Source organism: Odocoileus virginianus, chromosome 23 (assembly GCF_023699985.2).
Source record: "Odocoileus virginianus isolate 20LAN1187 ecotype Illinois chromosome 23, Ovbor_1.2, whole genome shotgun sequence".
Classification (NCBI taxonomy): Eukaryota; Metazoa; Chordata; class Mammalia; order Artiodactyla; family Cervidae; genus Odocoileus; species Odocoileus virginianus.
This window is the reverse complement of record NC_069696.1, coordinates 44,170,980-44,186,116: the sequence shown is the minus strand read 5'-3', so window position 1 is coordinate 44,186,116 and position 15,137 is coordinate 44,170,980. Positions and strand designations below refer to the sequence as shown.

Genomic DNA, 15,137 nt, shown 5'->3' with positions numbered 1-15,137 from the left:
TGACATTTGAAAAGACCCTGATGCTGGGAAAGATTGAGGGCAGGAGGAGAAGGGGACGACAGAGGATGAGATGGTTGGATGGCATCACCGACTCAATGGACATGAGTTTGGGTAAACTCTGGGAGTTGGTGATGGACAGGGAGGCCTGGCGTGCCACGGTTCATGGGGTCGCAAAGAGTCGGACACAACTGAACAACTGAACTGAACTGAAGATGACTCATGTGTAGGATTTAGTGCAGGTGTGTGGCACATGGTAAGTGCTTGATAGATGTTAGCTCTTAATAACTAATTAGTTGTTAAGTCATCTTCTTTAGAGTTGTTCTGCCTATCTGATTGTTTTGTTGTTTTGTCTAATTCCCTCACCACCATCCCCCCTTCTCTTATCCTTTAATTCCCATTTTGCACAAGGTTGTGTTAAAGATCCTTTCTGAATAGTGAGATGCAGTTTTCAATATCATTCACAATAGTGTGGACACAGCAAATGCTGCTTCCTATTACACCTTTTTCCTTACCTATTAAATAACCACCACTAACTACTTTTTACATCTTTCTGGACTGTATATATTTGGGATTACTGATCAGCTACTTGAAAGTAACAGTGGGAAACAGTCTCTTATCTTTCATCATGATAGGTCAAGAGTTTCAGGTAATTTGTCTTTATGGTGTTGGCCTCTGAATATCTTTATTTCTTGTTTTTGGTTGGTGTTAGAGGTTTCCTGCTCAGGCATGGATAAACAAATTGATTCTATCTTATTTTCTAAGCACAGTAAAAACAAAATCTATGACTGAATCCACTCAAGCCAGAGGGTTTATTTTACAAATTAAACAAACATTTTCTATCTCTTTCTGATAGCCCTGCCTGAAAATGGGGTCGCAGATTTATTTTCAGGGACCACATTTTTCTGTCTGTGCTTTTCATATTTCCTACAGAATTGAGTGGTTTTAAGCATTTAAAAGTCTGATGCATGTAAAGCTTTGTGGTTGGGAGGAGTTTCCTATTTTCTAAGCTCATTCTAATAGAGGTAATTTTTGTCTATATAAGAGAAAATTGGTAGACATTTGAAATAAGCTGGTATATATTTTAAACAAAACAAAAACATACTGAATAAAAGCTGTCCCTGGTGGAATTATTGTTTCATATTTTGTAGGACCTTTAACTTGAAGGAAGTCCTGAACTCTATCGGCATTCAGACTTGCGTTGAGGTTAACAAGACCCTAATGGAGAGAGGTTTACCAGCTTTAAACGCTGAGGTTCAAGCTAACCTTGTAGGCCAATTCTCAAGCATCGAAGAAGAGGACAATCCTATCTGGTCTTTAATTGGTGAGCCCGTATACTTTTATTGGTTTCTGCTTCAATGCCAATATGCTTTACCATGCTGGCTTTGGCTAATGTTAAATATCAGTCAAATTTTAGTCTTAAACAGATTACCTGCTTCTCTTGGTGAAAAAATATTGAAAACATGAAGAAAGCATTAATATTTTCAAATGTTTGGGACTCACTGCTGCTTATGTGTGTATATATAGTGGAGTGGGGGATGTTTCAGGGTCTTCTACCTTACTACCCAGCTGATAGGGTTTTATGAAGAAAATAACATCATGCTGCCATCATTTTAAATTCCTAGATCAATACAGCAATCCAAACCAGATGGTGGTATGTTCACAGAAAGTAGACACATGCTCTGATGGAAGCTAACCTGTGCGAGCTGAGGCCCCTTGCTTGGTCAGACTTAGAAAGACTGAAAGTTAAAAGGGCCATAGAACTGAGAGGCATAGTGGTGTTCTGTTTTGTTTTGTTTTCTGCTCGATTGCTAAGAAAATGAATATCTCAGGATCAAATTGTGTTGGTGAGTTGGGGAAATGGAGAATGTATCAGGACGTTTTTCTGTTACCTGTGACAGATAATTTAAAACTCTACAGTGGCTTCCCAGGTGGCTCAGTGGTAAAGAATCCACCTGCCAAGCAGGAGACCTGGGTTTGATCCCTGGTTCTGGCAGATTCCCTGGAGAAGGAAATGGCTATCCACTCCAGTATTCTTGCATGGGAATTCCCATGGACAGAGGATCCTGATGGGGTACAGACCATGGGGTCGCAAAGAGTCAGACTTGACTTAGTGACTAAACAACAACAAAATGGCTTAAGCAGGAAGGGACTATATTTGCTCATATCACAGAAAAGAGCAGCTGGGGGGATTGGCTGGCGGTACAGTTAATCAGAGTTCAGATGATGTCTTGGCACTGTTTCCCACTGTTTCCCCCTCAGCGCTGCCTTCCTCTGGGGTGGCTGTCTCTAAAATAGTCTCTTCCCAACATAGCAAAATGACTTCCACTCCAGCCTGCATCTTTCCATATTTAAATCAAGCAATTTCCCTCCCCTCTTAGCTCAAACTATAACCCCAGAATTGAATCCTATTAGCTCCAGTTGGTGGTCACATCCCATTTTTGGTGGCCAGAGTGGAAGAAACTTAAGGTGAGTCAGCATTACCTGAACACCTGATCTGAAACTAGGGAAGCAATTGTTTCCCCCTCAACAGAATCAGGCTGCTGTGGCCATAAAAAGGGGATGAGGGTGATGTGGGGGACAAAGCAAGTGTCAGCTGCAGTGGGAGAGGAACAGATGGAGGAAAGAGTGTGGAGTTTGAATATCTAAACATTCCAGGAGGAATCTGCAAGTTTTCAAAGCACTGCACTGACATCCCTAGGAACACACACACTGGTTATTGTTTAGCTGAGATTCTTAAACGGTGTCTTTCAACCTTATCCCCGGGGACATGGGATGCTGGTGATCTAAGCCACCCAGGCCACTTAAGAACTCTGGTGTGCAGCACGTGGGCTTTGAGGGCTGGCAGTGAGGACAGTAACACACACAGCATAACCTCAGCCGCCCGTGGCTGAGCCCTGCTCTGCATGACCTTCACTGCTGACAAGCATGTCACAGCCTGTCATCTCTGGCTGTACAGCCAGCACGTGGGCCATGGTGCTTCTCGGAGGAGGCGGGGCAGGCTGTCAGCCGTCTCTGCCTCATACCAGGAGGTCTCATGAGGAGGATGGGATGCATCTTTGCTCATCACGATTTCCCCAGACCATGGAGGGGGGGGCCCAGAGATGACCTTTAATAGATATCTGAGGTGTCAACCACAGATTGGCACTTGCCATCTACCTCTCTAAGGGTTAAATCTTGTGCTGCTGCAGCTGCTGACCTCCAACACCCCCTGAAAGGAGTTCAGGATAAAGAATAGAAAAGAAGCACTCCATGCTCAGGGGAAAACTGGCAGGATAGGTCTTCAGGTAGTTAGATATTCTCCAGAGCTGATTTTATGAGCCCAATTCATGTATCTCCTCATATCTGGAAAAACACGAAAATCCTTCATAGTGATGACTGTTTCTCATGACTAGCAGAAGCTTCATGAGACTAGCAGAAACCTTTCATAAAAATGTATTTTTGATTACATGCATTCCCCCTTCACCAAAATCACATATATACTGTCACTTTCCCCTATGTCTTTAGAGCAGTCTCTCAGAACTATCTGAGGTGCTGTCTCCTAGGCTGCAGTCCCCAATACTGCCCCAAATAAAACTCAAGTTGCAGCCCTCACATTGTGCTTTTTTTTTTTTTTTACAATCAGCAGTGGAGTGGATGAATGAATGCATGGAGACTTGGAGCAGTCAAGTATCTCTCACCTGAGGCCATATAACCAGCAGGTCTCAGGGTAGGGAATCTTCCTGTCTGACTCACATGGGTACCCCAGTCAGAGCTGGAGCCCTGCTGCCCATTGGCAGGCTGGCCAGAGCCTCGGATATACTCTGTGCCCGTGCTTTAGCTCAGGGAGCTACTGGCAGCACCAGAGAGAGGGGGGGATGCTGGGGGCCAGGAGATGCCCCACCCCGAGGAGGCCTCTTAAAACCCAGTCAGGCCACTTTTTTCCACCCAGCCCTCCCTATTCCGAGTTTCCTGTTCTTTTGCAAATTGAAAGTATTTTGTAACCTTGTTCAAAGTATTGTTGCCTAGCAACTTGCATGACTCACTTGAGCGTCTCTCCCTAGGCTCCGGAAGCCGAGGGCATGTCTTTGGCCCGGGCTGGGTTTGGCTGCTCCTAAATGGACAGACGCTTCCATCACTTTAGTCTTCGCCTAAAAACTGACTCGTCCACAGAAGAGACAGAACTACTTGTCAGCATAATAACAGTTTTGAAAGACTTGCATTCTTTAAACAGTCTCACAGAAAAGTGTCCTGACTATAACTGTGACAAAAATAGACCCGGGCTCATGAGAGTTGAGCAGCCAGCCTAACAGGAAGTTTAGTGGACCATTTGCTCTGAATTCTCTGCCCACAGAGGAGCTAGAATACATGAGACCTTAGAGGGATCCCTGGGACAGAAGAAGGGCTCCAGCTTAGCCCTAGCTTTCCTCTTCTGTTGTCCATGGTACCCACAGTCTGTCTTCTGTTCTCAGTTGATGTGCTATTTATTTACAATAAAATCACAAGTCCCACTGTGTTCTTAGCCTTTAAAAAAGATAATTAGAAAGCAAGTTTTCTTTCAAACCAATTTTTTCAAATGTATACGATAAAAATAATCTATGGATTACCTGCTGTGGAAATTGTTTGCATGCTAATAGCCACCTACATTTTTAAAAAGTAATTTTCAACTGTACAAGTGATCCCTTCATGAATAATTTCCTCTTGTTGAAAAATTATGGATAAGGCTCAGGTCTTCTTCAGCCCCCATTCCTCTCTGGCTCCTCGTGTTTTCAGTTTGGGGTTTATCTTCATAGACCTTTTCATTCCATTCTCACTTCACTACAGTCAACATTTATGACTTGCCTGCTGACTGCCAGACCAGGGAAATAAAGGCTAAAAATGTGGTCTAGCACTTAGAAAGCCTACTGTCTGAGAAGTGAGAGAGAGAGAAATTCTCGAATAACAGTAATAAGGGGTGAGAGTACAACAGATGGTAAGGAAAGCCACAGAAAGGAGGTGACTTTAGTATCAGCGTGGATGCTCTCGACTTCAGCAGAGATGAAGTGAGATGGAAGGGCATTCTAGTAACAGGGAATAGTCTGGGCTAAGATATGGACATGGGACACTGGGCACTTTGAGTTCTAGGTCAGATCTGGCTGAAATGTATGATTTGGCGTAGAAGTGTTTGGATATAAGAATTTCAGTAATATTACAGTTGTCTGCATTAGATGAGTGTATTTAAATGGCAACCCACTCCAGTATTCTTGCCTGGAAAATCCCATGGACGGAGGAGCCTGGTGGATTACAGTCCATGGGGTCGCAAAGAGTGAGGCACGACTAAGCAACTTCACTCACTCACTCATTTTCCTTAATAAATGTTCTTACTTGTGAGATTTCTGTTTCCAGAGCCAGAGAACGTCCTTGGAGCAGCCTGGGCTGGAGTAGGTCTGGCTGGTCCAGTGCCATCTGTCCAGGACACGGCAGTTTCCCTTTTTAAGCATTTGCATGCATTTGTGACATCTTCTCAAAGCGGATGCACTGAAGCAGGAAGAGTGGAGAAGATGGCAGTGTCAGTTGGGGGGTCCTTCTTCAGTGCCTCCTGATTCTTGCCCACATGGGGGGTGATCATATAATTTATTCTCTAACCCAGGACACTGTTGAAAGTGCTCTTTTTAAGAAGACCGGGACAGCAGGTGTCAACTTCAACTGTCCTGAGAAAACCCAGATGTATGTTCACCTTTGCCATGTGGCAGTTTGGGCTCCCAAGTCTGCCAGATCTGTAGATTTTTCAAGAAGAACCAAAAATTTGATTTTCTATGTGAAAGCCCCTCATTTTAGATAGCTTCTATTTTTTAGAAAAACACTGTCTGGGCTAAACTAGCAGTCCCAGTTTACATACTCAGCTTTAGGATATATAACTAAAATTATGCACATTTGAATTTTTATAAAAGATTCCCCACTCCACCCTAAATGTGCTGTGCATGTTTTATTAGCTATTACGGCATAACAGATTTCCCTGACTCCATCTATCATTGCTCACCAGTCTGTGGGGCAACTAGGCAGTTCATTTGGTCTTGCTGGATTGAGTGCATGCATTTATGGTAAGCAGCGGCATGGGTAGTTATCTCTGCTGGTCTCACCTGGGCTGTCTCAAGTTCTTGGGATTTGGTTGGTTACCGGTTGGTCTAGGATGGCCTAAGATGGAACAGCTGGGCTTCCCTCGACATGGGTTCTCATCTGGCCCACACTTGTTTACATGGTGGTAGTAGGCAGAAAGGGAAGATTCAAACCATGCCTCTTGAGCATGGAACTCACACACCATCACTCCAGCCACATTCTGCATGGGCCAAAGCAGGTCAGAAGGCCATCCCTGATCCAAGGCCTGGGCACCCAGACTCCAGCCCTGATGGGAAGAACTGCCAGGCTACCTTGGAAAAGGCATGAGTATAGGGAGGGGGTAAAGAATTGATGATGTTGTTGCAATCCATCTACCACAATTACTATTCTCATGTTTAAAAAGAATGTGCTTTAATAATAGAACAGATAAACATATCTTCTTTCCCCCCAGATAAACGAATCCAGCTGTACATGAAAAGCCTGCTTTGTCTGCCCAGCCCTCCAAGATGCATGCCTCCCGTGCCAGGAGGCCTTGCTGTCGTTCAGCAAGAGCTGGAGTCGCTAGGCTCGCAATACGCAAATATCGTGAATCTCAACAAACAAGTGTACGGACCATTTTATGCAAATATACTCCGAAAGCTGCTTTTCGGTGAGGAAGCCACAGGGAAGGCAGAAGCTTCTTCATCTACTAACTAAAGAGGAAATGACATTGGATAAGAGATTGGAAGCCCAGCACTTAGGTACCCAGTCTGTTTCCACCAGCGGCATTACAGATGGGGCACATCCTCGATCCTGTGTGAGGCAGTGTTAGCCCGAAGTTGTGTAACCCAGTAATGTCAGCACTGCAGATACATGCACATCACAATGCCCCTACATGTGCACCATTTTTGAGTCCTAAAGAGACTTTTTAACGAACAGAAAGCAATTTGTATTTAATTCTATTACCTATATAATACTTGTAAATGTTTTCTTAAGCATTTATATCTGGCTTATTCATTCAACCCTTGAGGAGTTGTATTTCCTCACCTGTTAATATCAAATCTAATGATTTTTTTTTAACTTTGGTACAGCTTCTTAAAGGGTTGAAAGTTGTGATCATAACCAAGGGGACTGACATTTTAAATAAATGATGTGAAGTAAGGATAATTGTATTTGAAATGTACAATTAAATTTTATTCATATGTAATAGAAACTTACATAGTAAGTCCTCAAATTCTACAAATATACCTAATCACCTTTGGTGATACCGATGGTCAGTATTTGTTTAGAATTTAAATGTATTAAATACATTTTTATGCTACATACAAATTTTAGATAAAACCTCCCTTGATTTAATGGAAATAGAAACAAACCCCTTCTAAAATCTCATTCTAGAGGGTGGATTCTTCTTGCAACTTACGCTGCTCTCTGAGAGAAACACTTTTTGCACACATCTCTTCGTGAATGTCCTTGCATTTCTCAGGCCATTAGTAAGGTTTATATAAGATTTTAATATTTTTACATAAGGCAGGAGTGGTTTGAATTGGTAACTTGAATTTACTTGTAAGAAGAAGTTGATAAAATGGGACCCCCATTCTCAGTGAAATTCACACCTGAAAAAGAAACTAATGAACTTTGGATTCTTTTTCTTCTTTACACAAATAACGTGCTAGCAAATGCCTTCTCTGTGGATTTAATCCTTACCCCACCGTGACCAAGAAGCTCTTCTCAGTACCATCATCATTTGCCATTCTTGCGCATTAAACTTTGCCACATTGGCACTGCTTCAGGATCCTGGAGAAATCTGCTTGTCTTCGGATTACATGCTTCTGAAGTGTTGAGGGAAGCACTACTGAAAAATGCTTTATTTGCATAAAACGCATTTGTGATGGTTTGATTTTCTGAGGACTCCTTGAACCTTAGCGGTCTGGTGGAGAAGAGCAAGTAGGAAGAAAAGATCAGTCCTTCTTCCTTCCTTGCCTCCTCTTCCTCACCATAACCTCTACATCATGGTGCTCCCTAGTGATTCGATGAAGGCCTGGGAAATGATTGTGTGGACAGCTTATCTCTGATCTTTACATTTTGGAGGGATCTGCCAAAGTTTGAGGAAATGTTGAACATCAGCTTTTTTCTCCCAATGACCAATACATAAATCACCATTCTGTCCATTTGAGCAGCTATGTAGAAGTGGAATTTACTGAACAGCACATCATTGGTCTTACCCATTTTTTCCCTCTTCCTGTATGTCCATTCTGCCTGTTTCCTATGCTTAGAAATCATAAGGTGCTGTAGATTTTTGTTTGCATTTTCTCTTAAGTTGAAGTTGTTTTCAACTGTTCACTTTGGGGCCTGGGTAGCCCAGAGGGTCTGCAAGGTAGTGTATAGTGTGACTTTCTGTCACCTTCTTGGTGAACTGTATATTTAACTAGAAGACCACATGGTATACTTTTTTACATCAGATTGGAATCTGGCTGGTGTTCTTATATACTTGATTATACTATAGCTGTCAGCAGGAAAACAATGTGCAAACATTTTTTTTTAATGCATTTAAAATGAAGGGCATTCTGCTTTTTTTTTTTTAAGTGGCAAAGTAAATCTCAATGTCCCAAGTCTGAATTTAAGCAAGTACATTTACTAGGATTTTTAAATCGTGTCCTTGAGCATGTTGTTTATTTGGTTTTTACTTAAATGTTTACTTCTACTTTTGAGAATTTTCTTAACATGGTCTTGTTTTGTAATGTCAATTTTCCTAAACACCATACACACATTTTCATTCTTCTACTGCTTAAACATGTATTGTGCACACTAGTTACATTTTAAAACATTAAAAATTATTTCACGATAGATGGTGTCTCTGTTTTCTAAACCACCTTTGGATAGCTTGGGGCTGGAATATTGCACAGTCTTGCTTGCAGTGGTTCTAGGAGGAATCTTCTACTTAATGTCAAAGCCTCACAGACATCAATCATGTTCATTCACTCATTTAGTCAACAAATAGCTATTGAGCATCTATTATGTGTCAAGAAGTATCCTAGGTATTTAAAACACAGATGACTAGACAGACACTGTCCTGAGAAGTTTGTAACTTAGTAAGAAGGACAAACTTGTGAACAATAACAATAAAGTGTAATTTGGGCTATGCTTTTAAAACAAGTACACATAGTACAGAAAGCGAAGAAGAACTAAAGAGCCTCTTGATGAAAATGAAAAGTGAAAAAGTTGGCTTAAAATGCAATATTCAAAAAACTAAGATCACGGCATCTGGTCCTATCACTTCATGGCAAATAGATGGGGAAACAATGGACACAGTGACAGACTTTATTTTCTTGGGCTCCAAAATCACTGCATATGGTGACTGCAGCCATGAAATTAAAAGACGCCTGCTCCTTGGAAGAAAAGCTATGACCAACCTAGACAGCACATTACAAAGCAGAGACATTACTTTGCCAACAAAGGTCCGTCTAGTCAAAGCTATGATTTTTCCAGTAGTCATGTATGGATGTGAGAATTGGACTATGAAGAAAGCTGCGTGCTGAAGAATTGATGCTTTTGAACTGTGATATTGGAGAAGATTCTTGAGAGTCCCTTGGACTGCAAGGAGATCAAACCAGTCAATCCTAAGGGAAATCAGTCCTGAATATTCATTGGAAGGACTGATGCTGAAGCTGAAGCTCCAATACTTTGGCCACCTGATGTGAAGAGCTGACTCATTGGAAAAGACCTTGATTCTGGGAAAGATTGAAGGCAGGAGGAGAAGTGGACAATAGAGGATGAGATGGTTGGATGGCATCACTGACTCGATGGACATGAGTTTGAGCTAGCTCTGGGAGTTGGTGATGGACAGGGAAGCCTGGCATGCTGCAGTCCATGGGGTTGCAAAGAGTTGAATATGACTGAGTGACTGAACTGAACTGACACACAGTATTAGAGGAAAAATCACTGGACTGTTTCACGGATCATCCTTGAGCTAAAACATGAATGATAGGCAGGAACTTGCCAAGAGACCAAGAAAGGGAAAGGCACAAGATGCCCAGTGCACCGGAGGCACAGTTGTGGAGAAATGGTGAGCCCAGGGAACAGCCTCCAGAAGAGGGGGAGTGATTAGAGGAGAAACAAGCAAGGGAAAAGGCTTCTGTATGTCATGTTCATATGTGTGGGGTTTGTTCTGAAAGAGGTAAAGAATCATGGAATCCTTTGAAAGCTGCAAACAGTTATGTTCTGGAAAGACTGTCCTGGCAAAGCACACTTGCCATTGGTGCTGGAATATTATGTGTTGTGTGCGTATGTGTACATGCCCTCACACCTGAATGCATAGCACAAGCAGTAGAAATGGACTCTAGCTAACAGGCAGAAAGAGAGTTTATTGGGGAGATTTACATACTTCACCCAATCTATTTTGTTTGGGGAATTAAGCTTGGCAAATGGGTAGGAACTAAGGCAATGCAAGCGCAGGGCCTCAGCCAGCAGGATTCAGAGATTGATTTCTCAACTGTCCTTGCTGCTTTGCCTCATTTGCTCAAGATTTAAAGTCCCAGATATCAACATTCAGTGGGACAAATCTCTGTCAAGGGCAAGGCTCTAATTTGCATGGGATGGAATGAGATAGTGGCTGACACTTAGATTCCCATGTTCCCACCAAGGTCACTCAACTAGCGATTTCTTTCAAATAAGAAAGGTGTCCTGAGGAGCAGAAAGAGAAAAACAAATCCACTATCCTTTACATTTATGAAGTCTTTTGAACTCGAATGGGAGAAATGTGTGAGGAGACCCCTCTCCCCATCCAGTATTGCCTCTAAGAATGACACTGTAAGATGATTCCAAGAAGGGAATAGTCAGTAAAATCAGGCTTTACTGGTGTGCGTTGATGAACTGCTGAACAAATAGCTCTCAAGTCACCGTGGTCTCAGCATAGCCTTATTTCTCAAATTGTAGTTCCAAGTTTAGGGAAGGTTGGTGTATGTATCGAGGACCTTAACCCAGCTACTCAAAGACCCAACTTCCATCCATCTTATAACTCAGCAGGCCTCAAAACCTTCAGCATCTCCTGAATCACTCAGAAGATAGGGGAAATAAATGGATTGCCCACTTCTATTGATGGTGCATTGGCCAGAACTCAAAATCACCTGGCTCTAAGTGCAAGCAAGTCAGGAAGATGTGTCCAGGAGAAAAGAGGTGGACATGGGTATTGGGTATTGGGTATTGATAAGCACTAGCAGTTTCTACCTCAGATCCCACCAGTTTCCTTGAATAAGCTCTATGAATCCTCTTTTCTATGAAAGTTAGTTTAAAGTCATGTGTCTGCTCTGATCTTTTAGTATTAGCTCCCCAGAGCACCGAGTTGAGAGGATTTTGAAGCCAAATCCAGGATAAGCAGTAAAGAATTCTGTGGCTGATTGGCAAAATATGCCATGAGTGTGGGGCCTGCCACATTTTCTGCAACATATATTTTTTCACTTGAATCCTCCTTAAAACTAAAATTCAATCTGTTCTACATCTGGGGATGTTAAGTACCAACAGTTCCCACTCGTTAGTCAGTAAAAGTAGCAGGGGATTGAGAGTCAGGGGACCCGAGTTTGAATTCACTTCTTTTTCTCAGCTATTATGACCTCAAGTCAGCCTTCTAGTCTCGCCGTGAACATCGATTTCCTACCCTACCTGCCTGCTTCACAGAGCCCTGCTGCTGCTGCTGGTGCTAAGTCACTTCAGTCATGTCTGATTCTGTGAGACCCCGTAGACAGCAGCCCACCAGGCTCTTCATCCCTGGGATTCTCCAGGCAAGGGTACTGGAGTGGGTTGCCATTGACTTCTCCATCACAGAGCCCCAGTGAGAGTCAAATGAGATGTATTTGAAATCGTCTACAAACTTCAGCATAATGTGGCCAGAATACATTACAAAAGCTAATTTATTAGCCCTAAATCTCTTTCAAGCTTCAAGAGGTTTTAGTATTCTGAGATGTGATGATCGAGTACTTAAGTACATAAGACCAAAAATTGTCAACTCTCATCACAACCATGGTTCATTAAGTCCAATATTATCATTGGCAGAGAAACTCAAGGGTATGTAAAGACTGCAATTATTGTCCTTGATGTCGACTTCAAAGGATAGTGACACAACCCAACATGTTCCAGTTTCATTTGGTAAATCAGGTATGACTTTATCCTCCCTGATTTAATCTAACCTTTTAGAAAGTACATTTGTACCAGCAACTTATGCCCTCTTGTTCTCTACTTTTTCAAGTGAAACTTTATCTTTTCATGTCTAAGCTTGGTATGTTAGCCCTGTTCAGCTTTCAAGGGAAAGGGACCTAGGGATTTATCACAAGGCTTTAAATTTAAGAAGAAGAAAGGAAACCTGGGAATCTGCCAGCAGTTGCACCTGTAGGCATGATAGAGAAGTTGAACATAATTTTTTTCTTTCAGAATTTAGCCAAATAATTACTTACCACATAGACTAAGCATTTTATATAAATGGTCTCATATAACTGCACAACTCTGCTACAAGGCAGGTTCTATCATTATTTCCATTTGTGCAAAATGAGACACAGAGAGGTTAAGGTCACAGAGCTGATAATCAACTTGAGCCCAAAGAGTCTAACCCTGGAATGTGTTAACTATGCTCTATATTGGTTGCCTTAGATCATCCAATCAAAGGTATGTTTCACTGTTGTAATGCTACCAAATGCTGTTTACTTCTCTGCCTCTGTTTCCTGTTGCCCTTCCCTTTCGTCTTCATTGCAAACTTACCAGGAGAGAGAAAATGATTGGGTCTATTTGCCACTAGTCACTATGGATACCCCTCCCCAACTCTCTTCCCTTTGGTGGGGGGGGGGGGTGGCTCATAAGGAGCTCCGTGCCCCCTCCCCGCCCCCTGCCTTAGGTGGCTGTCTTTAGCTGGTTGCTGGCCCTGTCGGTTTTGACAGGATGACAAGGTAACATGACACAAAGCAAGGCTTTTCAGAGAAAGACCTGTGGGCCTGGCAGGCAACTAGAGGTTTTGGGCCATCCAGTCTTGCTCAAAATGCAAAATGTTCTCTGATTACAGTAGAGACTTCTTTCCCGGCTTCTCCTTGCCTTGCTGATTGTGAAACAATAGATTTCCAGGATCCCCTTTGCCCTTGCCTTTTCAGACTGAAGAACCCTTATTCCTGCTCCAACATTGATCTGGGCTTTCTCTAGTTCTGCTATAAATTTATTCAAATATAGAAATCAGGATCACTTATTTTTTTCCCTCAGTCTGAATGTACCAAGGTTTTTAAGGAGAGAGGGTCATCTTTTTCTTTTGTTTTCTAGTGTCTTCAAGTTGAAGCCTCTCAAGTTCTAATTTCTTTAACATGGCATAAATGACAATTTCTTTTTTTTTTTAAATCTTTACATTCCTTTATTGGAGTAAGACTCCTGACCGGTATACAGTGATGTATTTGCTACAGAGACCTGTACAGAAATTACACACTATCCATCTAGACAGGTTTTTGTTACACTTTGCCTACTGATGGAGTAGTTTCATTTATAAAGTTTTTATACATCAAAAAGCTTTGAATTTGACCCAGCTGTCCATTAATTCATCTCTGAAAAAGCTAAGTGGCATTTAATTTTAGCTACTATATTTTACAGCATTAAAAAGCTTCTGCATTAGGTAGCTTCTCAAAATGTGATTTATGCACAATGGCATTTAGCAGATAGAGCAGTCCATCATCTCCTTCGGATTCACACAGACAGGTCTCACTGGAGAGCTATTTGCTAAAAAGCTGGTACTTTGAGATAAAAGTACTCCTAACCTGAGTTTCTTACCACCAACATGGACTTCTTACTCTGAAAGCCTGTCTTCTCAGCCACATCTTACAGTGCCAGTGAAGACATGCGAACAATTGCCCTGTGTTAACTCGGCAGAGGAGCACCAGGTCTGTCTGATGGTGGTGGCAGGCACTATTAATATCTAGGTAAATAAAAGCCCGTATTTTGAAATGATGATTTGAGATACAAATCAAAGGTACAACACATTCAGAACCGAGTTTTCAGCGATCTGGTATCCCCAGTGATGTGATTTTCAGAATTTTCAGAAACTGATGGCAAATTGTACCCATGATGGGTTCCCAGCTATGGAGACATTAATACATTGATTCAAATCCCTTTACTCAATCAACATAGCCCTGAGGTCATCCTGCAAAGTGCGTTCAAAAAATACGAAGATAGGGTGACAAAAAGTTTGACAGTAACATTACACAAGTCAAACTTGGAAAGTCTTATTAAGTTTATCTGAGAGAAAAGCATCAAATCCTTTGTGTACACATTTAGTTTGATTGTAACAAAGCAACTTGTACACTTTTAACGTTTAAAACTGAGCATCATCTTTCCTTTCCAGTGAAACAAAAAGAAAAATTTAAAAATAAACAGGAACAAAATTACAATAGAGAATGTCAATTGCAAATAAGATCCTACAGGTTCTGCTGATTTTCCCATCAAGTGGCAGGGCTCAAGTCATCATTAGGAGAGAATTTTATTTTAAAAGTGTCATCTTAAACTGCAAGGATGTCCGTTAAACATCACAATTAAACATGCCAAAGGAGAAGCCATGTTGTAAATGACAATTTCTGGTGTGATCTATAGACATGTCCCTAGACAGGCCCTGTAGGATAACTACACTCAGCCGGCACACGTGTTGATAGTATTATGCACTCCACACCCCCACGTCGTTTTGCTCAGGCTGTCTTTCTCTGCTCGATGTCTTCTACCTGATCCATTCAGTGTCACAATAGAGTGGTTTAAAACATGGGCTCAGGTAAGTGAGGATTTAGATTCCAACCATGCTTGGCAAATTTCTCAAACCTTATGAGCCTTAGTCTCCTCACCTGGCAAAATGGGGATTATCATACTTCTCTCCCTTGGTTATTAAATCAGAGAATGTAAAAAAGTGGTTATACCAAAGCCTGGCAAAGAGCAGTCAACAGAAACACTCCCTAACGTTCCAGGGCTCAGCTCTGACACCTCTGCTTTCCCTTTTCCCTTGCTCTTCTTTAACTGATGTTCATGGTTCTCCTCCTTTTGGTCATTTTCCCATCTGAGAACCACAACACTTCATACCTAGGTGA

General features: G+C 41.9%; 1 protein-coding gene across 4 annotated transcripts in view; it reads left to right on the top strand.

Annotated features, from left to right (window-relative positions):
• TCP11L2 (t-complex 11 like 2) overlaps positions 1–8,895 on the top strand; it is a 42,445-nt gene extending 33,550 nt beyond the window's left edge. For all 4 annotated transcript variants that reach the window (XM_020883174.2, XM_020883172.2, XM_020883173.2 and 1 more), the window contains exons 9-10: positions 1,149–1,321; positions 6,524–8,895. In XM_020883174.2, the coding sequence (XP_020738833.1) occupies positions 1,149–1,321; positions 6,524–6,768 (418 nt within the window). In that variant the 3' untranslated portion in view covers positions 6,769–8,895. The remainder of the gene's footprint in view (positions 1–1,148; positions 1,322–6,523) is intronic.
• Positions 8,896–15,137: the final 6,242 nt, after the last annotated feature.